Below are 19,614 nucleotides of genomic sequence, written 5' to 3' on the forward strand. Positions count from 1 at the left end.
TGTCCACTTTTAGTTTCCCCAGCTCTTCCCATACATTCTCTACTGTAAATGGAGTTACATCTACTCCATTCCCCTCCAGTTTCTTGTTAACTAGCGATGGTCCTTCTCCAGGGTCCTCTTTAGTGAACACCGAACTGAAGTATTTGTTTAATATTTCTGCCATTTCTTCGTCTCTCTCCACACATTGATCCTTTTCATCTTTCAATTTCACTATACCACTTTGGACTTTTCTCCTTTCACTGATGTATCTGAAAAATGTTTTGTCACCTCTCTTTACCTCCTTGGCAATCCTTTCTTCTGCTTGACTTTTTGCCATCTTGATTACTTTCTTTGTCTCCCTCAGTTCTACCAGATATTCTTCCTTGTGCTCCCCTCTTTGGGATCTTTTATATTTCTTGAATGCTGTTCTTTTAGCCTTTATTTTGTCAGCCACTTCCTTTGAGAAACAGATAAGTTTCATTTTTCTTTTGCTTTTCTTTACTTTTCTAACATATAGATTAGTTGCCTTGGTAATTGCTCCTTTTAGTTTGGTCCACTGTTGTTCCACGTCTCTCTCGTTCTCCCAGCTTACTAGTTCTTCCTCCAGATATGTCCCCATCTCATCAAACTCTATGTTTTTGAACTGCAAAACTTGGGTCTTTGTGCTTCTTTTCCGTATCCTTTTTGTGATATTAAACCATACCAAATGATGATCACTGGTGCTGAGGTGGGCACCCACCTGGCCATCAGAGACATTATCTCCCTTAGTGAGCACTAAATCGAGTATAGCCCCCTCTCTTGTGGGTTCCATTACCATTTGTTTGAACAAAGCTCCTTGCAGGGGATCCACTATTTCTATACTATTGTTAGATTCTGCAGATGGGATTCTCCAGTCTACATCCGGCAAATTAAAGTCTCCAATGATCACCACTTCTCCCTTCTTTCCATCTTTTGGATGTCTTCAACCAGATCTCTGTCCAGCTCTTCCTTTTGGTTTGGAGGCCTGTAAACCACTCCAATAAAAATGGATGCCCCATCTTTTTTTAGGTTGGCCCATAAAGTGTCTTCATTGCCCCATCTTCCTTGCAGCTCAGATGCTTGGATATTGTTTCTGACATAAAGAGCCACTCCTCCCCCTTTCCTATCCTCTCTGTCCTTCCTTAACAAGTTATAGCCCGGTATTGTCGTATTCCAATCATGTGATTCCATGAACCATGTCTCTGTGACAGCAACAACGTCCAAGTCCACCTCCTCCATTAGGGCTTGCAGATCTGGGATTTTATTGCCCAAACTACGAGCATTTGTGTACATAGCTTTCCAGATTTCATCATTCAGGTTACTGTTGTTCCTGGACTCCTTTTGTGACTTTAGTTGAGTTTTGTTATCTACTTCACCCTTTCCCTTCGCAAATTAGTGCCTCTGATGTCAGATTCATCCAACACAATGAGCTTTTTCCTTTGGTTACTGATCTGGAATTTCTGTATGCATTGGGTTTCTTCTCTCTTTTCAGACAACACTTCAATCTTTTTCTCAAGAACTTCTTCAGTATTTAATACAGAGAAGGCGTTTTGTACTTGTTGCACTTGATACAGTGTGTGTCCGCATCACAGGTCTAATTCTACCAGAGCCCACTGTAATCCTGTTGTTTTTTTAGTTAATTAATGCCCTGTGTGAGTGGTGGGGTAGACTTGTGGGCTGCACAGCTGTCAAGAATGGGTGACTGTGGGTCACAGGTCTTATCCTACCTGAGCCCACTGTAAATCTCTTTTTGCTTGACTTTTGGTTTTTCTGTGGTAATGGGGAATTAATTCCTGAATAATGTAGAGTGGGTGAGACTTTCTTCATTGAAGCTAATTTAGCTTTAACTTGAGCCAACTCCTTTTTCAAGGAAGAGAGTTCTGAGCAAATGGGGCAAGCCCTTAGTTTCCAGATGATTTCCCTCAAAATAAAGGCTCCACAATAATTACATTGGATAGTCCATATTTGATGGATAACACCTAAGGGATTACCAAATTATTAATTTATCTAGTTGCCAATTATGTATTCAGGCAGACTATATCAGAAAAACAAACCTAGGGGTGGGTGGGAGTTAAACAGTTAACACGTGGCCAGGGCTGTTCACTGGACACTATCTGCTATTGATTTTGAACAGACCCTCCCGCAGATTTGGCTACTAATATAAGCTTTTCCTTATCTCTCCCCAAGAGCTTGTGCTTCTGGCTGCCTCCTTCAAGTTCAAATCAGACTGAGGACTTGAATGCCCCTGCAATACACTAAGGGGCAGATTTTATAAATCTGCGCACTTGCGTACTTTTGTTCATATGCACGTAGCCGTGCGTATCCATTAAAATCCGGGGTCGGCGCACGCAAGGCTGCCCAAAATCAGCAGCCTATGCGCGCCGAGCCGCGCAGCCTGCCTCCGTTCCCTCCCCCCACCTTCCCCTCCCTTCCCTTACCTAACCCACCCCTGGCCCTATCTAAACCCCCCACTACCTCTATCATGAAAGTTACGCCTGCTTGAAGCAGGTGTAACTTTCCGCACGCTGGGCCAGCTCCCGCGCTCCATGTTCCAGTCCGGGGGCTGGTCCGGAGGACATGGCCACGCACCCGGAACGCCCCCAGGCCAAAACCACGCCCATGGCACCGCCCCCAGATGATGCGCTGACCACGTCACGCTCCCCCAACATGCCCCCGATGACGCGGAAACCGCATCACGCCCCCATGACACGCCCACCCCAAGAAAGCCCTGGGACTTAGGCGCATCTCGGGGCTTTGTGCGCGCCGGAAGCCTATGCAATATAGGCTCAGCGCGCGCAGGGGGTTTTTAAAAGGGTTACGCGCATAACTCTTGTAAATCCGGCCCTAAGTCTGCTGCCAAAAGCAGTTTAGCTAGAAAGCAGTACCACCCCCACAAACACTGGCTGAGGAGGAAGTGTCTGATCTGAATTAATGGCTGGCCCTTGAAAGCAGACTAAAAAGCTCTCACAAGTTACAATTTCAATTTAGCTTCTTTGTAACAGATAGTGCACAAGTTTGGCAAATATAATGCCCTAGTTCTAAACACTGGTAAATAACCAAACAATTTTGTACTTAACTTCAACAGGCAAGGCGCTGGTTCATGAAGATCCCAGCTCCAAATGATTCAGTTACCAAAGCACATTAGGCTCTGGCAAGCCAAATCCAATTAGTGCCACCCCCACAAACACTGGCTGAGGAGGATCCATAAAGGCTAGAGGATGGGAATGAAGAGTAGAGCCATGGGGGTGGCTTGCTGGAATGTTTACTACCTGGTGATTACTACCCTTACTCAAAAAAAATCCCTTGCACAGTTATTGCAACTCCAACATTGCTCTCTGCTTCAACGGCAAAGGGAAATGTGGAAAAGAGGATTTGCATTCAGATAACAACCAAAAAGGACTGAACTACACAATCTGGGTAAATAAATAAACGTGGGGGTAGCTTGCTTATTACGGCGGTTACTACCCTAAACCAATTAAGCCTGATACATCACTCGAATGCATACACAGCATTGCTCTCTGCTTCTATGGCAGGGGAAATGTGGAAAAGAGGATTAGCATTCAGATAACAACCAACAAGGACTAAACTTCATAATCTGGGTTAACAAATAAGCATGGGGGTAGCTTACTTATTACGGTGGTTACTACCCTAAACCAATTAAGCCTGATACATCACTCGAATGCATACACAGCATTGCTCTCTGCTTCTACGGCAGGGGAAATGTGGAAAAGAGGATTAGCATTCAGATAACAACCAACAAGGACTAAACTTCATAATCTGGGTTAACAAATAAGCATGGGGGTAGCTTACTTATTACGGTGGTTACTACCCTAAACCAATTAAGCCTGATACATCACTTTGAATACATATACAGTGCTGCTCTCTGCTTCTATGCCAGGAGGAAAAAAGTAGAAAACAGGATTTACATTCAGGCAACAACCAACAAGACATCGATCTGTGCGGTCTGGGTGAACAAGCATCGGGGTAGCTTGCTTGATGCAGCGGTTACAACCCTTAAACATAAGCCTTATGCTCACCTTTGATGCAACTCCAACATTACTCTCTGCATCAATGAACATTACTCTCTGCATCAATGACAGGAAATGGCAGGAAATTTGAATCAAACAGTTACCAGCAAGAGCCCTGAAGTTGGTGGTTGGTGAAACAGATAAGCAATGCAAAATAAGAGTCGAAGCTTGCTGGGCAGACTGGATGGGCCGATTGGTCTTTTTCCTGTCATTTCTATGTTAAGAAGGAGCAGGAGAGGAGAGTCCCTTGAGGAGAATGTTGGCTGAGCACCGCCCCTACCACGAAGTAAGAGGCATCGACTTCCACGATGAATGAACAAGCTGGATTGGGATGATGAAGGCACGGCTCTTGCAGAAATGCCTTCTTTAATTCTTCGAAGGTGTGGATGGCCTCAGCTGACCAATGCTTAGTGTCGGCACCTTTCTTAGTTAGCACCGTTAAAGGTGCTATGATACGTGAATAATGGGGAATGAAATTCCTGTAGAAATTGGCAAAGCCAAGAAACGTTGCAATGAATGAAGTCCCACTGGTTGCGGCCACTCCCGGATACTGGTTAACTTGTTCGGGTCCATTCAGAAGCTGGTAGTAGATATAATGAAGCCCAAAAAAGGCAGGGACTCCTGTTCAAAGAGACATTTTTCTAATTTTGCAAATAGACGGTGTTCTCTTAGACGCTGGAGAACCTGAAGAACATCGGTGCGATGTATTTTCAGGTCCTTGGAATAGATTAGGATGTCATCAAGGTAGGCAATTATACCTTTAGGAAGCATGTCCCAGAATATTTCATTCATTAAATTTTGGAACACCTCGGGTGCACTGCAAAGTCCAAATGGCATTACGAGATATTCGTAATGGCCGTCGTGTGTACTGAACGCGGTTTTCCATTCGTCTCTGGGTTTTATTCGGACCAGATTGTAGGCCCCTCGAAGATCCAACTTAGAGAACACCTTGGCTCCATGGAGGCAGTCCAATAGTTCAGGAATCAGAGGAAGTGGATAACAATCCTTACGAGTGATCGTGTTGAGCCCCCTATAGTCTATACAGGGTCTTAGAGAACCATCCTTCTTGGCTACAAAGAAGAACCCTGCACCCGCTGGAGAAGATGGATGAATAAAACCTCTATCGAGGTTTTCTTTTATATATTTAGACATTGCCTGCATCTCTGGTAGGGAAAGCAGATACACCCATCCACGGGGCGGAACAGTGCCGATTAGCAGGTCAATGGCGCAGTCGAAGGACCGATGCAACTGAAGGGTAGTGCTAGCAAGCATCAAGTGTGGTTGAGGTCTTTGTTGAAGACAGGTAGAAAAGCAATCAGTGCCCCAGGCCGTAATCTGTAGGGTCTTCCAGTCAATGGTGGGTGTTTCTGTAGCCAAGAAAGATCTAGGATGGATGGATGGATTTCTTGAGGATAAAGAAGGACACTTCTTCCTTGTGGCGAACTCTGGTTTGACGTATAACTGGGAGTGGGTCTCCTTGGATGGACGAGACCAATAACAGTGGTGTATGGGGCCTCACAGGTAATTTCAGTTGGTGAACTAGTTCAGATAGGATGAAGTTCCAGCTGACATGAGCTAACGTCGTAAAGGATCCTCCGGATAATTGCAGCGTAACAGGAACTGTACATTGAGGAGCGGTATTGATGCAGCCTAGGGTCAGCTCCCCTGAGATGCCTAGACCCGAGAGTTTCCCAGACATTCAGGACATTGAGCCAACAGATGTCCCTTGTGTTCACTGGGGAGGGTGTCTCCAGTGAAAAGCCCCTCCAGGGGACCATTCCTCCCTGTGCTTACCACCTGAGGGCCCTTCTCTCTCAGGTTGTAGTACTGGTGATCAATAATATTCCTCAGTCAAATCTCTAGTAAATATCTTTTTATTAGATAAAAGTAGGAAACAAGACATAAGAATGCGAGAATTATAGTCAGCTCTCGGGAGTAGTTCGAGACAGTACCAAATAGTGACTTGCCTCAGTAGCTACTCAACTTATACATCACATATAGCTTTGTTATATAGCACAGTGTTTCTACTTTTTTTTCTTTCTCCGGGGCTTACCATATTAGGCATGGAAAATTACAGAAGCTTCTTAATACTAAGGCTAGAATTGAGAGCTGCCAAATACCTTTATCTGAGATACTTTTCTGTTCACTGGTTTCTGGCCTTGGACTCATAATGGGTGATTTTTGTGTAGCCACTGTTTCAGTTTCTTGCTCAAGGTCATGCCTGTTTCTCACTTGTGCTGCATTTTTGCTGAAGTCTTCATTTCATTTCTTATTATTTATTTTAACTCATTCCATCTTCATTCCCCTCTTGAAGAATTATAGCTAATAATTCTTCATACCTGATGGCTCGTATCCGGCTGTCTTAGGTTGCCAAGCATCACCTGTCCTAGTGATAGGAGACCCTGATCTTACCCGTCATAGCCAAGCATACTATTCTTACCATCGGTTTTACATAAGGGATTCAGTTTCAAGAACCCGTGGTTCAGCATATAGAGTAGGCACATAGTTGTTCTGAGAGACCATAATCTTGGCAGAAAGCATCTTAGGACGAAGGTGTTGCAGGCATGAGCAAATGCACGGGAGACAGAAACATAACAGTAGGCATAGGGCAAGGAATCCAATAGCAAAGCCCACTAGGCCTCGCAGGTGAATGGCCAAACTAGAGAACCAGGAAGAGAAAGAATCCCACCAAGATATAGACAACCCTCCTTTAAAATCACTAACTTGAAGTTTAGCTAAATCCTGTATCTTTTGCATAGCATTACGTACAATATAAAAACGATTTACCACTACAGTACAGCATTCAGAACTATTTAACACAGTGCATAAGCCACCTTGAGCTGCAAGCATGTAATCTAAGCCATGTCGATTATAAGTAGAAACTATGGTAAGTTCATCAACTGTTTGCTGTAAAGCTCTTAAAGCAATTCCTAGCTCATGTGTCACTACATGTAACACAGATTGTAATCGTCTAATAGCCATACCTAATTCAGCAGCTACCGCAGGCTGAGCAAAGGGTAACCATGAAGTGTAACTAAGCGCATCTAATCTAGTTTTGGTTAAAGGGTAGGTGGAATTAATATAATCCAACGAGAGTTGAATTGCTTGGTCTTCAGGGACAGCTAAGGGAACATTCCTTCGGGAGCGGTTATGCGTAGGGTGCAATAGTGGAATAACTCGGGAAAAATAGTTAAAAGTAACTAATACACAGAAATCATAGCATGTGGGGAGTTTGAGAAAGACTATTCCATCACATAACCAATAATGTCCCACATAAAGATTTGTGAAATTTTGTATTACAGTATAATTGTTACTGTCATAAGGACCATAAACAAAAGGAGAATTAAATCTACCCAGTATAGCACAAGGTATAAAGGGAGAGTCAAACTCAGGTGCGCAGACAGTGTATGTGGAATTGAAAATGCGAGTGTATTGGGTTTCTGTAGCTACATTCACAATCTCTGATAGCTTTAACACACATGTGAGGCAGAGTGGACTAACAGTCATAGAAAGGGAAATAATTGTGCAATTACATTTTAGCATGAGCTCAGTGATAGGGGTTCTGGATAAAACGGTTCCCTTATGAATAATCCACGTTGTATTGTATGTGTAGTAAGTATAGTTGCAGGGAATAGGGTTCAGGGAAGTAACATTACTAAGGCAAAGGTAACCATTTCTTGGCAGATCGGCTGTAAGTGGAGGATGTGCGGTGCTACCCAAATATTGTGTCCATGTTTGTCCTGCTAATGGATCTAGGGTAATATTATGTTCTTTACTGTCTTTAAATCCTAAGATGTGGTGTAATGGGACTGGTAAGGTGATAGCTGGAATATGAGAGATGGCTTTTGGACGTGGGGTACAAATGATACAATCAGTAATATGGGGCGGGAGAGTCTTAACCAATTCATGAATACCTCGAACCCATAAGTTAGTCTGTCCTTGGAAAGGAGCTCGTTCGATAGGAAATTCAATTGTCAGCTGGCATACACACAACAAAATACATACAACAGGGAACAGGGACGTCATTATGTTCTGTTGGCTAATACTCAATGTCTAATGTCCTTCACATGTGTCCAAACGGTATCTCCTTCTAGGCAAACAGCAGTAGGGGTAGCAGCAACAACTTTATAGGGTCCCAGGTACACTGGATTTTGCCAAGTCTTGTGGGTGAAATGCTGACGATAAACCAAGTCCCCAATAGCAACAGGAAGTTCAGGGGGTCCTTTCTCAGGATCTTTATCTGAAAGGGAACAAGAAATAATCTGTAAAGCATGTTGAAGACTGGCCCAATATATAGGAAAGTCATCTAGCTGCACCATCTCTGTGAGAGACTTCCATGGCATGGGACGGCCTGTACAAATCTGGAAAGGAGACAAATGGTGCTTTGAAGTAGGGGCCTGTCGCAGATATAACAAAGCCCAGGGCAGACAGGTAACCCAATCCTTCTTTAATTCCATACTGAGAATTCGCAATTGGGTCTTCAAGAGTCCATTGCATCGTTCCACCAAACCATTACTAGTTGGTCGGTATACAGAAACTCGCCTGTGATGACACTGTAAGGTTGACAGAAGGGTATTAAGCAAATGATTATGAAAGTGAGATCCATTATCAGTAACTATTACATTTGGAAAACCAAACCGAGGGATGATATGCCTGCAGAGGGCTTTTGCCATCTCACATCCTGTTTCTTTTCTACAGGGAAATGCTTCTATCCATTGGGAGTAAGCATCCACACAGACCAAGAGGTAACGATATGGTCCCGAACGGGTATTCATATCAGTATAATCACAATGCCATTCCAGGCCTGGGCCTGAAGGTTTGGGAATGTGACCTGGCTCTACATGTGGACCTCGTCGAGGGATAGCAGTTTGACATATCACACAATGAGAGACATAGTCATGACACATTTTAGTAAGGCCTGGCGTCCTCCAAAGCTCATGAAGACGATTGGCTAGCTGTGCAGCAGGTACATGGGCAGGAAGATGTAAATAAGGCAATAGCTTCTTAAAGCCTAAAGCAGGAAGACACAATTTACCTGAAGGATGCACATAAAATACTCCATCATATCCCTCTAAAGCAGTGGTTCTCAACCTTTCTAATGCCGTGACCCCGCAATACAGTTCCTCATGTTGCGGTGACCCCTCGCCCCGCCCTCGCCCCGTGAGGGTGGGGTGAGGGCGGGGCTTTGGTCATATGGGGGCGGGGTTATGGATGGGGTTGGATTTTAGTGCACACTTATCATTTAATTATGACATTTATAATGTGAATGTAACTCAACTCACCATAGGTTCTCACATGCATGGCACACTGACCCATGATCGTCACGGGGCTAGATGTAAAAGTACAGTTTGTATCCACAGGAACCCCCCTGACCCACAATAATGGATGTAAAGCAGAATTATGACATTCCCCATACAACTCACCCTACAAAAAAGATATTCTGGTTCTAGTGACATCTCAGTAACAGCAACTCAAACTCCTTCTATTTCCAGGCTCAATAGCCCTACTTATGAAAAGACAGCAGTTTACCACCAATGCATGTCCTCTGAGAAAACACAACAAATAAGACCGATACAAACGCTTACATGCTAGCAAAATATCTCATCTCGGTAACAGACACAGAACCGACCTAACATACTCCCAGGATCTGTAGTAATGCACATAAACTAATCCGCACACAGTTACACCTGTATTATGGAATACACTCAAACAGGAGCAACCCTATCTATGAAAAGGCAACACTACAAATATTAAATCAGGTCCTAAAAACCAATACACCTCTTATTAGGAAAACAGAACTAGCAAGCAGCTATAGATCCCCACACAGAAATAATTGTAAAACTATACTAATAAGCAGAATAAATGTTTCAAAACAGCTATGAACATCCAACAATTAAAAACTCATAAAAACTATTAAACATTCTCCAAACACCAATAAAATATTTCAAAAAAGCAGACATCACACAATTAAAATGGCAGTCAAGAAAAATAAACTTAAAAAGCCACCTTTACTTACCCCCTCCAGCAGCTCTCCTACTCCCCTTCCCTGCAGGCCGTGGCACTCACCAGAAGCAGCAGTAGAAGCTAAGTTCTATACTTATGGTCCTCTTCCTTAGTGCCCATGTCTCTTACACACACACACCATACCAGTCATGCCCCCATGACCAGTTTCTGTCTCTCACACACCAATCATCGCCCAAACAGTCTTTGGCACACACACACCAGTCACCTTCCTGAACAGTTTCTCTCATGCCATACACACACACACACACACAGGCTTCCCACTCCCGTGTTCTACTTACATATACGGGCTTCTCACTCTCATAATCACTTTCTCACACACACACACACACCAGTCACCTTCCTGAACAGTTTCTCTCATGCCACACACACACACACAGGCTTCCCACTCCCGTGTTCTACTTACATATATGGGCTTCTCACTCTCATAATCACTTTCTCTGTCTCTCTCTCTCTCTCTCACACACACACACACACACTCACTCACCAGTCTCTCACTCCCATGCTTGTTCTCTCCACATGCACAGGCTTCTCATTCCCATAATCACTTTCTCTCTGTTACACACACACCAGTCTCTCTCATTTCCATGCTCACTCTCCACGTGCACAGGCTTCTCATTCCCTGAATCACATTCTCTCATATTCACACACACACACCAGTCTTTTTCTCTCACACGCACCATCACCTTACCAAGCAGTCTCTCTCTCTCATGCATGCACACTCACCCAGGTTTCTCACTCCCATGCTTTCTTTCACCCCCACAACACCAGGCTTCTTACGCCCATGCTTTCTCACATACCCAGACTTCTCACTTCCATGCTTTTTCTCTCTCTCACACACACACATCAGTCACCTCCCTGACTAATGTCTCATTCTCACATACACATCAGTCATCTCCCTGAGCAATCACTTTCATTGTCTCTCACATACACACACACATCAGCTCTCTGACCAGTCAATCACACACAGGCTGGCTGGCTGCTTCTCTCTCTTTCTCTCACTCACTTCCTCTTCTCCCCCGAGCACAAATGGGAGCTGCAGCAGCCTCCGCTGGCCAAGAAAGAAGAATCCCATCAGCCGCGGGAGGCTCATGCTGCTGTCTCCTTTCTCCATTACCGGCTACTTCTATTGCTCGAGGACCGATGCTGCAGCCGCTGCTGCTACTTTTTCGCGTGGCGCGGCTCTCTCTCCTTCCCGCGCACCGCGATTCACTTCCTGTTCCGGGTCACGGGGGGGGGGGGGGCAGGCGCAGGAAGAAGAAAAGGCCCAGCCACGGGTGCACAGCTTCTTCTAGCGCCGCTGCCGTTCCCGCTGGGCTTGAACTTGCTGACAGCCCGGCGGCAATGGCAGCGGGAGAGACCGGGAGCGCGCGACACACCTGCCGGTGCTTGGCGGCGCCGCGGACCGGCAAAAAACTCCCACGGCCCGGCCCCGGTCCGCGGACCGGTGGTTGGGGACCCCTGCTTTAGGCGACCCCTGTGTTTTGGGCGTTCGACCCCCGCCGGGGTCGCGACCCATAGGTTGAGAACCGCTGCTCTAAAGTGTGTACACTAGCTCCTGCTGCGATCCAAGAATGCAATTCTTGTTGTGTATGAAGTTGTTGTAATTCAAAGGCGTGTATAAGGGAGTATTCATCATGAATTGTTGATTCCTCATCAGTGCTGTCTGAGTCATTGTCTTTTTCAGGTGGTGGATATTTTATTTCATCTAGATCATAAACAGGACTGGGCTCTGATTTTTCCATATCAGCGGTTTCTCTCTGAGCTTGTGCCCGTGTAGTCACATAAGCAGTCTTTGGAAGAGCAGCAGTAGCTACTTGATCAGCTAAATTATTTCCATATGCTTCCCAGGAAAGTAATGGGTCCTGGTGTGCCTTAACCCATACTATGGCTATCGTGTGTCCCTGTTCAGAGAGCGTGTGCAGAGTAGTAAACAATTTGTCCCATAAAGGTAATGATGCCAAAGTGGCTCCTGAACTGGAAAGCATCCCTCTTCTCTGCCACTTTCGACGGTATGTGTGTAAAGATGCATATATGTAATGTGAGTCAGTATAAACTGTAACCTGTAACCCAGGACTTTTGGTGACATAATGTTCCAGATACTGTGTGCATGCCCAAGTTACAGCACACAATTCAGCCTCCTGAGCTGATAGATGGGGCGGCAATGTAAAAACATGTGTAGAGGTGGGAGTTTTTTTCTGATAAGGCAATTCTATTACAGCAAAACTCGTACCCCCTCCCCTTCCACCTCCTCCATCAGTAAAGTAATGAATGCCTTGTAGTAGGGGCTCTGTCTGTAAATGTAAAGAATCAGGAAATTCTACTGTAGAACATTTATGGGGGATCAGGGGAAGTCCTTCTAATATCTCAGTTAAAGCTCTTACAGGGGCTGGAATATTTTTATTCCAGACTTTTATGGTAGTGTGTGAACTAAGTAACAATGCTTTATATTTTCCTGTACGAGATGCTGTAAGCCTAAGTTGAGGCGATTGTAACAAAAAAGCTATATCATGGGTAGTATGCAAGTTAACCTCTGCATATGGAATCTGATGCTGTAGCTTATCTCTAGCAGCTGCTGCAGCCACAATGCCCCTTTCACAAGCCGACATTCCTAATTCTACCCATGAAAATTTCCCTGAAAGGTACAGCCCAGGCAAATCTTTCTGCATTCCTACCGCGGCCCACGAGCGGTCTCCATGGGTGATCCATAAATCAATTGGCAATGAGGAATCATAGTACTGCAAGGGGCGGACTGCACAAGCATCTAAAATAAGTTGACCTAACAAGTCTTTTTCCTGTTTTGATAAACATACCGGGGATTTCCCAGGACCCTTCGAATGTTCATACAGAAAGAGAGCTCTCTCACTAAAAGCAGGTATCCATAGACGGCAGAAATTAAGCAAACCTAGAATGGCACGCACAGCTGTAACGGTTGTGGGATTCCCTAAAGCAGCTAATGCAGCAGTTATATCTTCACTTAATATTCTAGACGTGGGGGTGAGTGTGTTGCCTAAAAAAGGTACCGTAAGTTGAGCTACCCTAAGCTTTTTCCTGTTTACTTTGTATCCCAATGCATGCAACCTGAGAAGTAAATGTTTGGTGTATTCAATAGAAAGAGCTTCAGTTTCAGCAGTCAGTAAGATATCATCAACGTACTGCAGTAAGGTCACGGAGGAGGGCAGAGATTGAACAAATGATTCTAGACAAATCTGTAAATGGGTGCTAAAAATAGTAGGACTATCACGAAACCCCTGGGGAAGGCGTGTCCACTGATAGGCAGTAGGACCACACTGAAATGCTGTCAGGGGTCGTGATTCCTGACTCAAAGGAATACAAAAAAATGCATTGGATAAATCAATTGTGGATTTGTAGGGATGTAAGGTGGAATTCTGCAAAAGGGTAACGGGGTTGGGGACATTAGGATAAATTGGCACTGTTAATTCATTAAGCAGACGCAAATCTTGTACTATTCGCCAACTGTTATCTTTCTTTTTTATAGGAAACAAAGGAGTATTAAATGGTGAACTAGAAACTTCCAAAACACCAGCTTCAACTAACTTTGTAATTTCTTTCTGTGCCGAAGACATAGCCTCAGAGGGTAAAGGATATTGTTCCTGTATGGGACCTTTAGTCTCATCTTTTAATGTAATCTTGTGCGGTGTTGCAGTCACGCTAAACCCGTAATCAGAACTCCCTCCCATTGCCCATAAAGACATAGGAATCTCTGCTAACATTTGATCTATTCTAGACTGAGTGTGGGCTGCAACAGCCAGTAACAAACTGTCAGGTTTCCCTGTCGCACCAAAATGTAACTCAAACTGAAAAGCTTGCAGTAAGTCTCGACCAAGCAAGTTGATAGGGCACTGTGGCACATGCAAAAATGGAGCAGTCATTGTGACTCCTTGGTAACTGATTTGACAGGGTTCAGTAAAGGAAGTGTCTACAGGTGTGCCGGTTAAACCTGTCACTTCAGCCGTATTATGGGATAATTTAACATTGGGTGGCAAAGTCTGTAATACTGAATATGAAGCTCCAGTATCAATCAAAAACCAAACAGGACCATTTTCAATGAGCAATTCTACACGCGGTTCCGGTAAGCCTATCTGAGCATGCACTACTAAGGCTTGTTCCTTTGGTAGTCATTGGGGAGAGGGGTAACGGCGCGTAACAGGAGCCGGTCCCCATTGATCTGGGTCCCACCCTCGGGGTGCGGGTTTCCGTCTTGGCATGGGCAAACCACGACATTCACGAGCAAAATGTCCTCTCTTATTGCAGTTCCAACATGTTAAATTAGGATCTCTCCTCTGAGGTGATGGCCAATCGGGGGCAGAGTTCCATTGCTCCCCTCTACGCCGGTCAAAACCTCGACCTCGTGGACCATAAGCACCTCGTGATTGTCTGTTCTGGGCTGTCTCATATAAAACATTAGGGCTATCAGGTATGGTGGCATAATCACTATCTGGTTTGTATGTATTGGGAGGAGTGGCACTGCTCTGTGAATCTGATTTCACCTGTTGTTTCTGGGCTAACTCCAGGGCACACAATTTACTCTGTAATTTTATCAGTTCATCTGCAGGCTTAGTCTGTCCTTCCTCAAACCTCTGAATGTGATGCAAAATATGATTGTTCATCGCGGGCCATGGCATATTTTGTAACCCTACTATGTTTAACAATGGCTGCCTAACCTTATCAGGCAGAGTCTGCAAGAACATATGACAAAAAATGGGTAACTGATTTGGGTTTGTAAATGACTCACCCATTTCTTGTTCAAAAATGGTACGGAAATTTTGTAAATGTGTCTCAAAAGTTACGGACTTATGGTCCCAGCGTGTTGCAGTGAGTCGACCGAAATCTCTCTGCAATGGAAACATGTGTCTCAAGGTTCCCCATAGAGCAGTGCGGTGCTGATTAAACCCATCTCCATCATACACAGAAGTGGTTAATATTTGCCCTAATCCAGCAGCAGCCCATACAGTAGCAGAGACTAAGCCAGGGGTCTGAGCAAACACAGCCTTAATATCTCCCAAAGCTAGACGGTACCCACTAGTATGCTTTTCAAATTCACTAATCCATGGACCGGCACCCCTGATGATACTGGGCAGTTTAGACAATAATGTTTCCAGATCAGCAAAAGACCAGGGTTTGTACACCACAGAATTTGCTCTTGTTATAAGAGGCAAAACAGTAGTGCACTGCTCTGTAGTTGTAGGTGGGCTGGGAGGAACCGGGGTTGTAAGAGGGTGAGTTCCTTCATATTTTTCCCAAATGACCAATCCTTGCAACATATATTCTAACTGTTGTTCATCCCATGCGGGATCTGGACTGTCTCTAATACAGCAACGGGCGATATTCATTCCCTCATGTGTAAGATCTCCATCTAGAGAATACGCCTGCATTTGGGGAGCTAATTTAATGGATCTCTTATTTACAGCAGTGATCCATAGAGTAACAAATTCATAAGATTGCTCTTCTGTAGCTACAAAATCTTTTGGCTTTGTAGTCAAAGCGGGGGCAATTAAATATGTCGGGGCACTGGTAGGTATTTTCCCCTTCCTAGATCTAGTATGATGCGATACAGGAGTACCAGTCCCATCTGCCATTGTCTCATAACACTCTTCAATTTGTTTGTCAAGTTTCTTTAAACACTTGGTTAGTACTTTTAAATCATGTCGATAATTCTGACTCTCTGCTATATCCTGTTCCTGACACTCCTTCTTTTCAGACCTAGTATTCTTAGCAATTCGGGGGGGCCCATCCTCCCCAATATCCAGTTCTAATTGTGGGTCAATTTGCGTTAGATAGCGATCGAATGCCTCCACAGCTTCTGGATGGTCATGTAAATAGCCGCATGCTCCAAATGCCTCACTAGGAGGATCAAATAACTCAGGATCTGATGACTTAACCCTTGCTTTATGTTTTTCAACAGGGGTGCACTGAACTCTTCCAGCGATATCAACCCAAGCAGATTCAGGTTTGAGGATAGGGGGGGCAGAGGCAGCGGTGGAAGTAGTGGAAGTAGACTGTTGGCTCACAGAAGACAAACTAGGATAAACTGGATTATATCCGGAAGCCGTTAAAGCAGGCTCACCAAACTTATCAAAATTATAATTAGTCTGCGTTTGCACAGCAGGAAAAGCGGAAAAATAAGGGGGAGGGGCAGCAATGGGAGCAGATGGGGCTGGAATCTCTTTATTAGTATGAGTATTTGCGTGAGCGTCTGAGTGTTGAGATGAAGTATCAGAGTTCAAATAAGTCTTAGTCATAATAAACCAACTATGCACTTGCTTATGAAAATTCAATTTTGAGTCATTATTTGAATACTTCTGTTGAATATATGCCATAATCTGGGAAAGGTGGCTATCGTCAAATGAGCCTTCTGCTGGCCAGGCAAGAAAAGCATCATTTGTAGCCCATCCAATCCACTTGTTATGACATTTGTAAATTTGCTTCTCATCAGGACAGTGATAACTCACCACCTGTGCTATAGGTGTAGACTGATGAACCTCAGGTGTAGAAGTAAAAGCTTTCTTACAAAACTGCCGCATTCTTATCAATAGAAAAAGACAGGAAATTCTCAAAATAAAAAAGAACAAAAAAAACTATGACCAACACACACAAATTTATTACCAAAATATAAAAGGTTAAAACAAAGTTGTGACTTACCCCAATGATGGAAGGTAACGCGGTCAAACGCTTACCACTGTCTCATCAGCGATGTTATCAGGGTTCGTGAATTCAGCCGACCGCCTCGTGCTGAACTCCTGGCTCAAGCTCGCCAGAAATGTTCACTGGGGAGGGTGTCTCCAGTGAAAAGCCCCTCCAGGGGACCATTCCTCCCTGTGCTTACCACCTGAGGGCCCTTCTCTCTCAGGTTGTAGTACTGGTGATCAATAATATTCCTCAGTCAAATCTCTAGTAAATATCTTTTTATTAGATAAAAGTAGGAAACAAGACAGATAAGAATGCGAGAATTATAGTCAGCTCTCGGGAGTAGTTCGAGACAGTACCAAATAGTGACTTGCCTCAGTAGCTACTCAACTTATACATCACATATAGCTTTGTTATATAGCACAGTGTTTCTACTTTTTTTTCTTTCTCCGGGGCTTACCATATTAGGCATGGAAAATTACAGAAGCTTCTTAATACTAAGGCTAGAATTGAGAGCTGTCAAATACCTTTATCTGAGATACTTTTCTGTTCACTGGTTTCTGGCCTTGGACTCATAATGAGTGATTTTTGTGTAGCCACTGTTTCAGTTTCTTGCTCAAGGTCATGCCTGTTTCTCACTTGTGCTGCATTTTTGCTGAAGTCTTCATTTCATTTCTTATTATTTATTTTAACCTTGTGGCGAACTCTGGTTTGACGTATAACTGGGAGTGGGTCTCCTTGGATGGACGAGACCAATAACAGTGGTGTATGGGGCCTCACAGGTAATTTCAGTTGGTGAACTAGTTCAGATAGGATGAAGTTCCAGCTGACATGAGCTAACGTCGTAAAGGATCCTCCGGATAATTGCAGCGTAACAGGAACAGTACATTGAGGAGCGGTATTGATGCAGCCTAGGGTCAGCTCCCCTGAGATGCCTAGACCCGAGAGTTTCCCAGACATTCAGGACATTGAGCCAACAGATGTCCCTTGCCACCATAAGAAAGACACAATCCAAACTTTCTTCGGCACTGATTCTCTTAAGCTGTCAGGTGGCTACAGCCTAGCTGCATAGGCTCCTCCCCACATTCCAGTGAAGCCCCAGAAGCTGTTGGAGTGACCAAAGGGTGAGAGAAGGAAGGGGCCAGGGAAACCGTATGATGGACTGGCTTCAATTCCTTAATGCGCTGCTGTAATCGCCGATCGATCCGGCCTGCCAGTTCAATGAGCACCTCAAAATCATCCAGAAGCTCCCGAGCGGTTAACTCATCTTTAATGAGGGAGGACAACCCCTCAAGGAAGATACCATGTAGGCTGTACTCATGCTATCCCAGTTCGGATGCCAGGGTGCGGAATTCCACTGCGAAGTCGGCCAGCGTACGTGAACCTTGGCAGAGGTTAAGCAGTTCAGAGGTGGCAGTAGACTGGCAACCCGGCTCATCAAATACTTGGCGGAATGTCCGGACTAACTGAGGCAGGTCTCCCAGAATGGAATCGCCGCGCACCCAAAGTGGAGATGCCCAGCCAGGGGCTTTACCATCCAGTAAGGAGAGGATGAAAGACGTCTTAACTCGATCCAATGGAAACTGCTATTCCTGCAGGGAGAACCTTATGAAGCAGTGATTCAGGAATCCTTGGCATTGCTTGGGTTCTCCGGCAAATCAAGGTGGAGCTGGCATATGGTTCATGGAAGTCGGAGCAACTGGAGCCATTGGAGGAGGGGTGGCAACCCCGAGCCCAGAAGCGGAGTCTAGATGACTAGACAGGCGCTCTACTGTAGCGGACAAGACCTCCAGACATTTCTGCTGCTGCTGTAGTCGTTGAGCCAAGCCTGGCATAGCCTGGAGGCCAGATAAGTCCACCGGGTCCATGGCCTTCACAAACTGTTACGGTTGTGGACCCTTGAGCCTGAGCGAGCGGTGATGACCACCGAGGGATTGCCCCCAATGGAACTCGTCTCTGGACAGTGGTATTGATGAGAAGTAAAAGATGAAGACAGGGTCAGCCATCCAGGTCTGGGCAGGCAGCAACGAGGCGGGACGGAGTCCAGGCAGAAGATCAGGGGCAGGCAGCGAAGAAGCAGAACGGAGTCACAGGCCAAGGGTCAGGACGGGCAGCGGACAGTCAGAGACATGAAGACAAGCTGAGGTCAAACCTGGAGATCAAGCCGAGGACTGGATACAGGAACAGAGGCAGGAACTTGGAGCGAGGCAGGAACTTGGAGCGAAGGACGTCTGAAGCAAGCAAACAGAGAAGACCTGTTGCGAAGGCAATGTTAGATTTCAGCTGGGGGTTTAAATACTTCTCCTTGCCGACGTCATTTTCTGGGGCCAGGCTGGTTTTCCCACCGCGGTCCCTTTAAGAGGCGGGGCCTCCAACACACGCGCATTAAGGGAGGCCCCGATGCTGGCTGGAAGGAGGACGCAGCCAGAGCCGCGCGATCAATCGCTCGCGGCCTGCTGCAGCGAGGAAGTAGGGGGAACTGGCCGGGGGCTGCCGTGGCCGGGCACCGCAACAATAGTGTATCTGGATTTCCAGAAAGCATTTGACAAAGTTCCTCAAAAGAGATTTCTTAAGTAACTAAACAATCATGGGATAGGGGACAGTGTCCTGTTGTGGATTAGGAACTGGTTAAAAGTAGAAAACAAACAGTAGGTCTAAGAACATAAGAAATTGCCATGCTGGCTCAGACCAAGGGTCCATCAAGCCCAGCATCCTGTTTCCAACAGAGGCCAAACCAGACCACAAGAACCTGGTAATTACCCAAACACTAAGAAGATTCCATGCTACTGATGCAATTAATAGCAGTGGCTATTCCCTAAGTAAACTTGATTAATAGCTGTTAATGGACTTCTCCTCCAGGAACTTATCCAAAACATTTTTGAACCCAGCTACACTAAGGGGCGGATTTTCAGAGCCCTGC

The 19,614-nt window shown here is 45.1% G+C and overlaps 1 protein-coding gene across 1 annotated transcript; it reads right to left on the reverse strand.

Moving 5' to 3' along the window:
* Positions 1–5,883: 5,883 nt before the first annotated feature.
* On the reverse strand, positions 5,884–17,382 carry LOC115084720. Its single transcript, XM_029589946.1, has 2 exons — positions 16,710–17,382; positions 5,884–8,265 (listed from the first exon to the last, which is right to left on the reverse strand). Exon 2 carries the CDS (start codon positions 8,049–8,051, stop codon positions 6,474–6,476), a length of 1,578 nt encoding a protein of 525 aa, XP_029445806.1. The 5' UTR covers positions 8,052–8,265; positions 16,710–17,382; the 3' UTR covers positions 5,884–6,473.
* Between the last annotated feature and the right edge of the window lie 2,232 nt (positions 17,383–19,614).

Source organism: Rhinatrema bivittatum, chromosome 2 (genome assembly GCF_901001135.1).
Source record: "Rhinatrema bivittatum chromosome 2, aRhiBiv1.1, whole genome shotgun sequence".
NCBI classification, from domain to species: Eukaryota; Metazoa; Chordata; class Amphibia; order Gymnophiona; family Rhinatrematidae; genus Rhinatrema; species Rhinatrema bivittatum.

Coding starts and splice junctions, on each gene's coding strand:
- LOC115084720 (XM_029589946.1), bottom strand. CDS start 8,051: ATGACGTCCCTGTTCCCTGTTGTATGTATTTTGTTGTGTGTATGCCAG.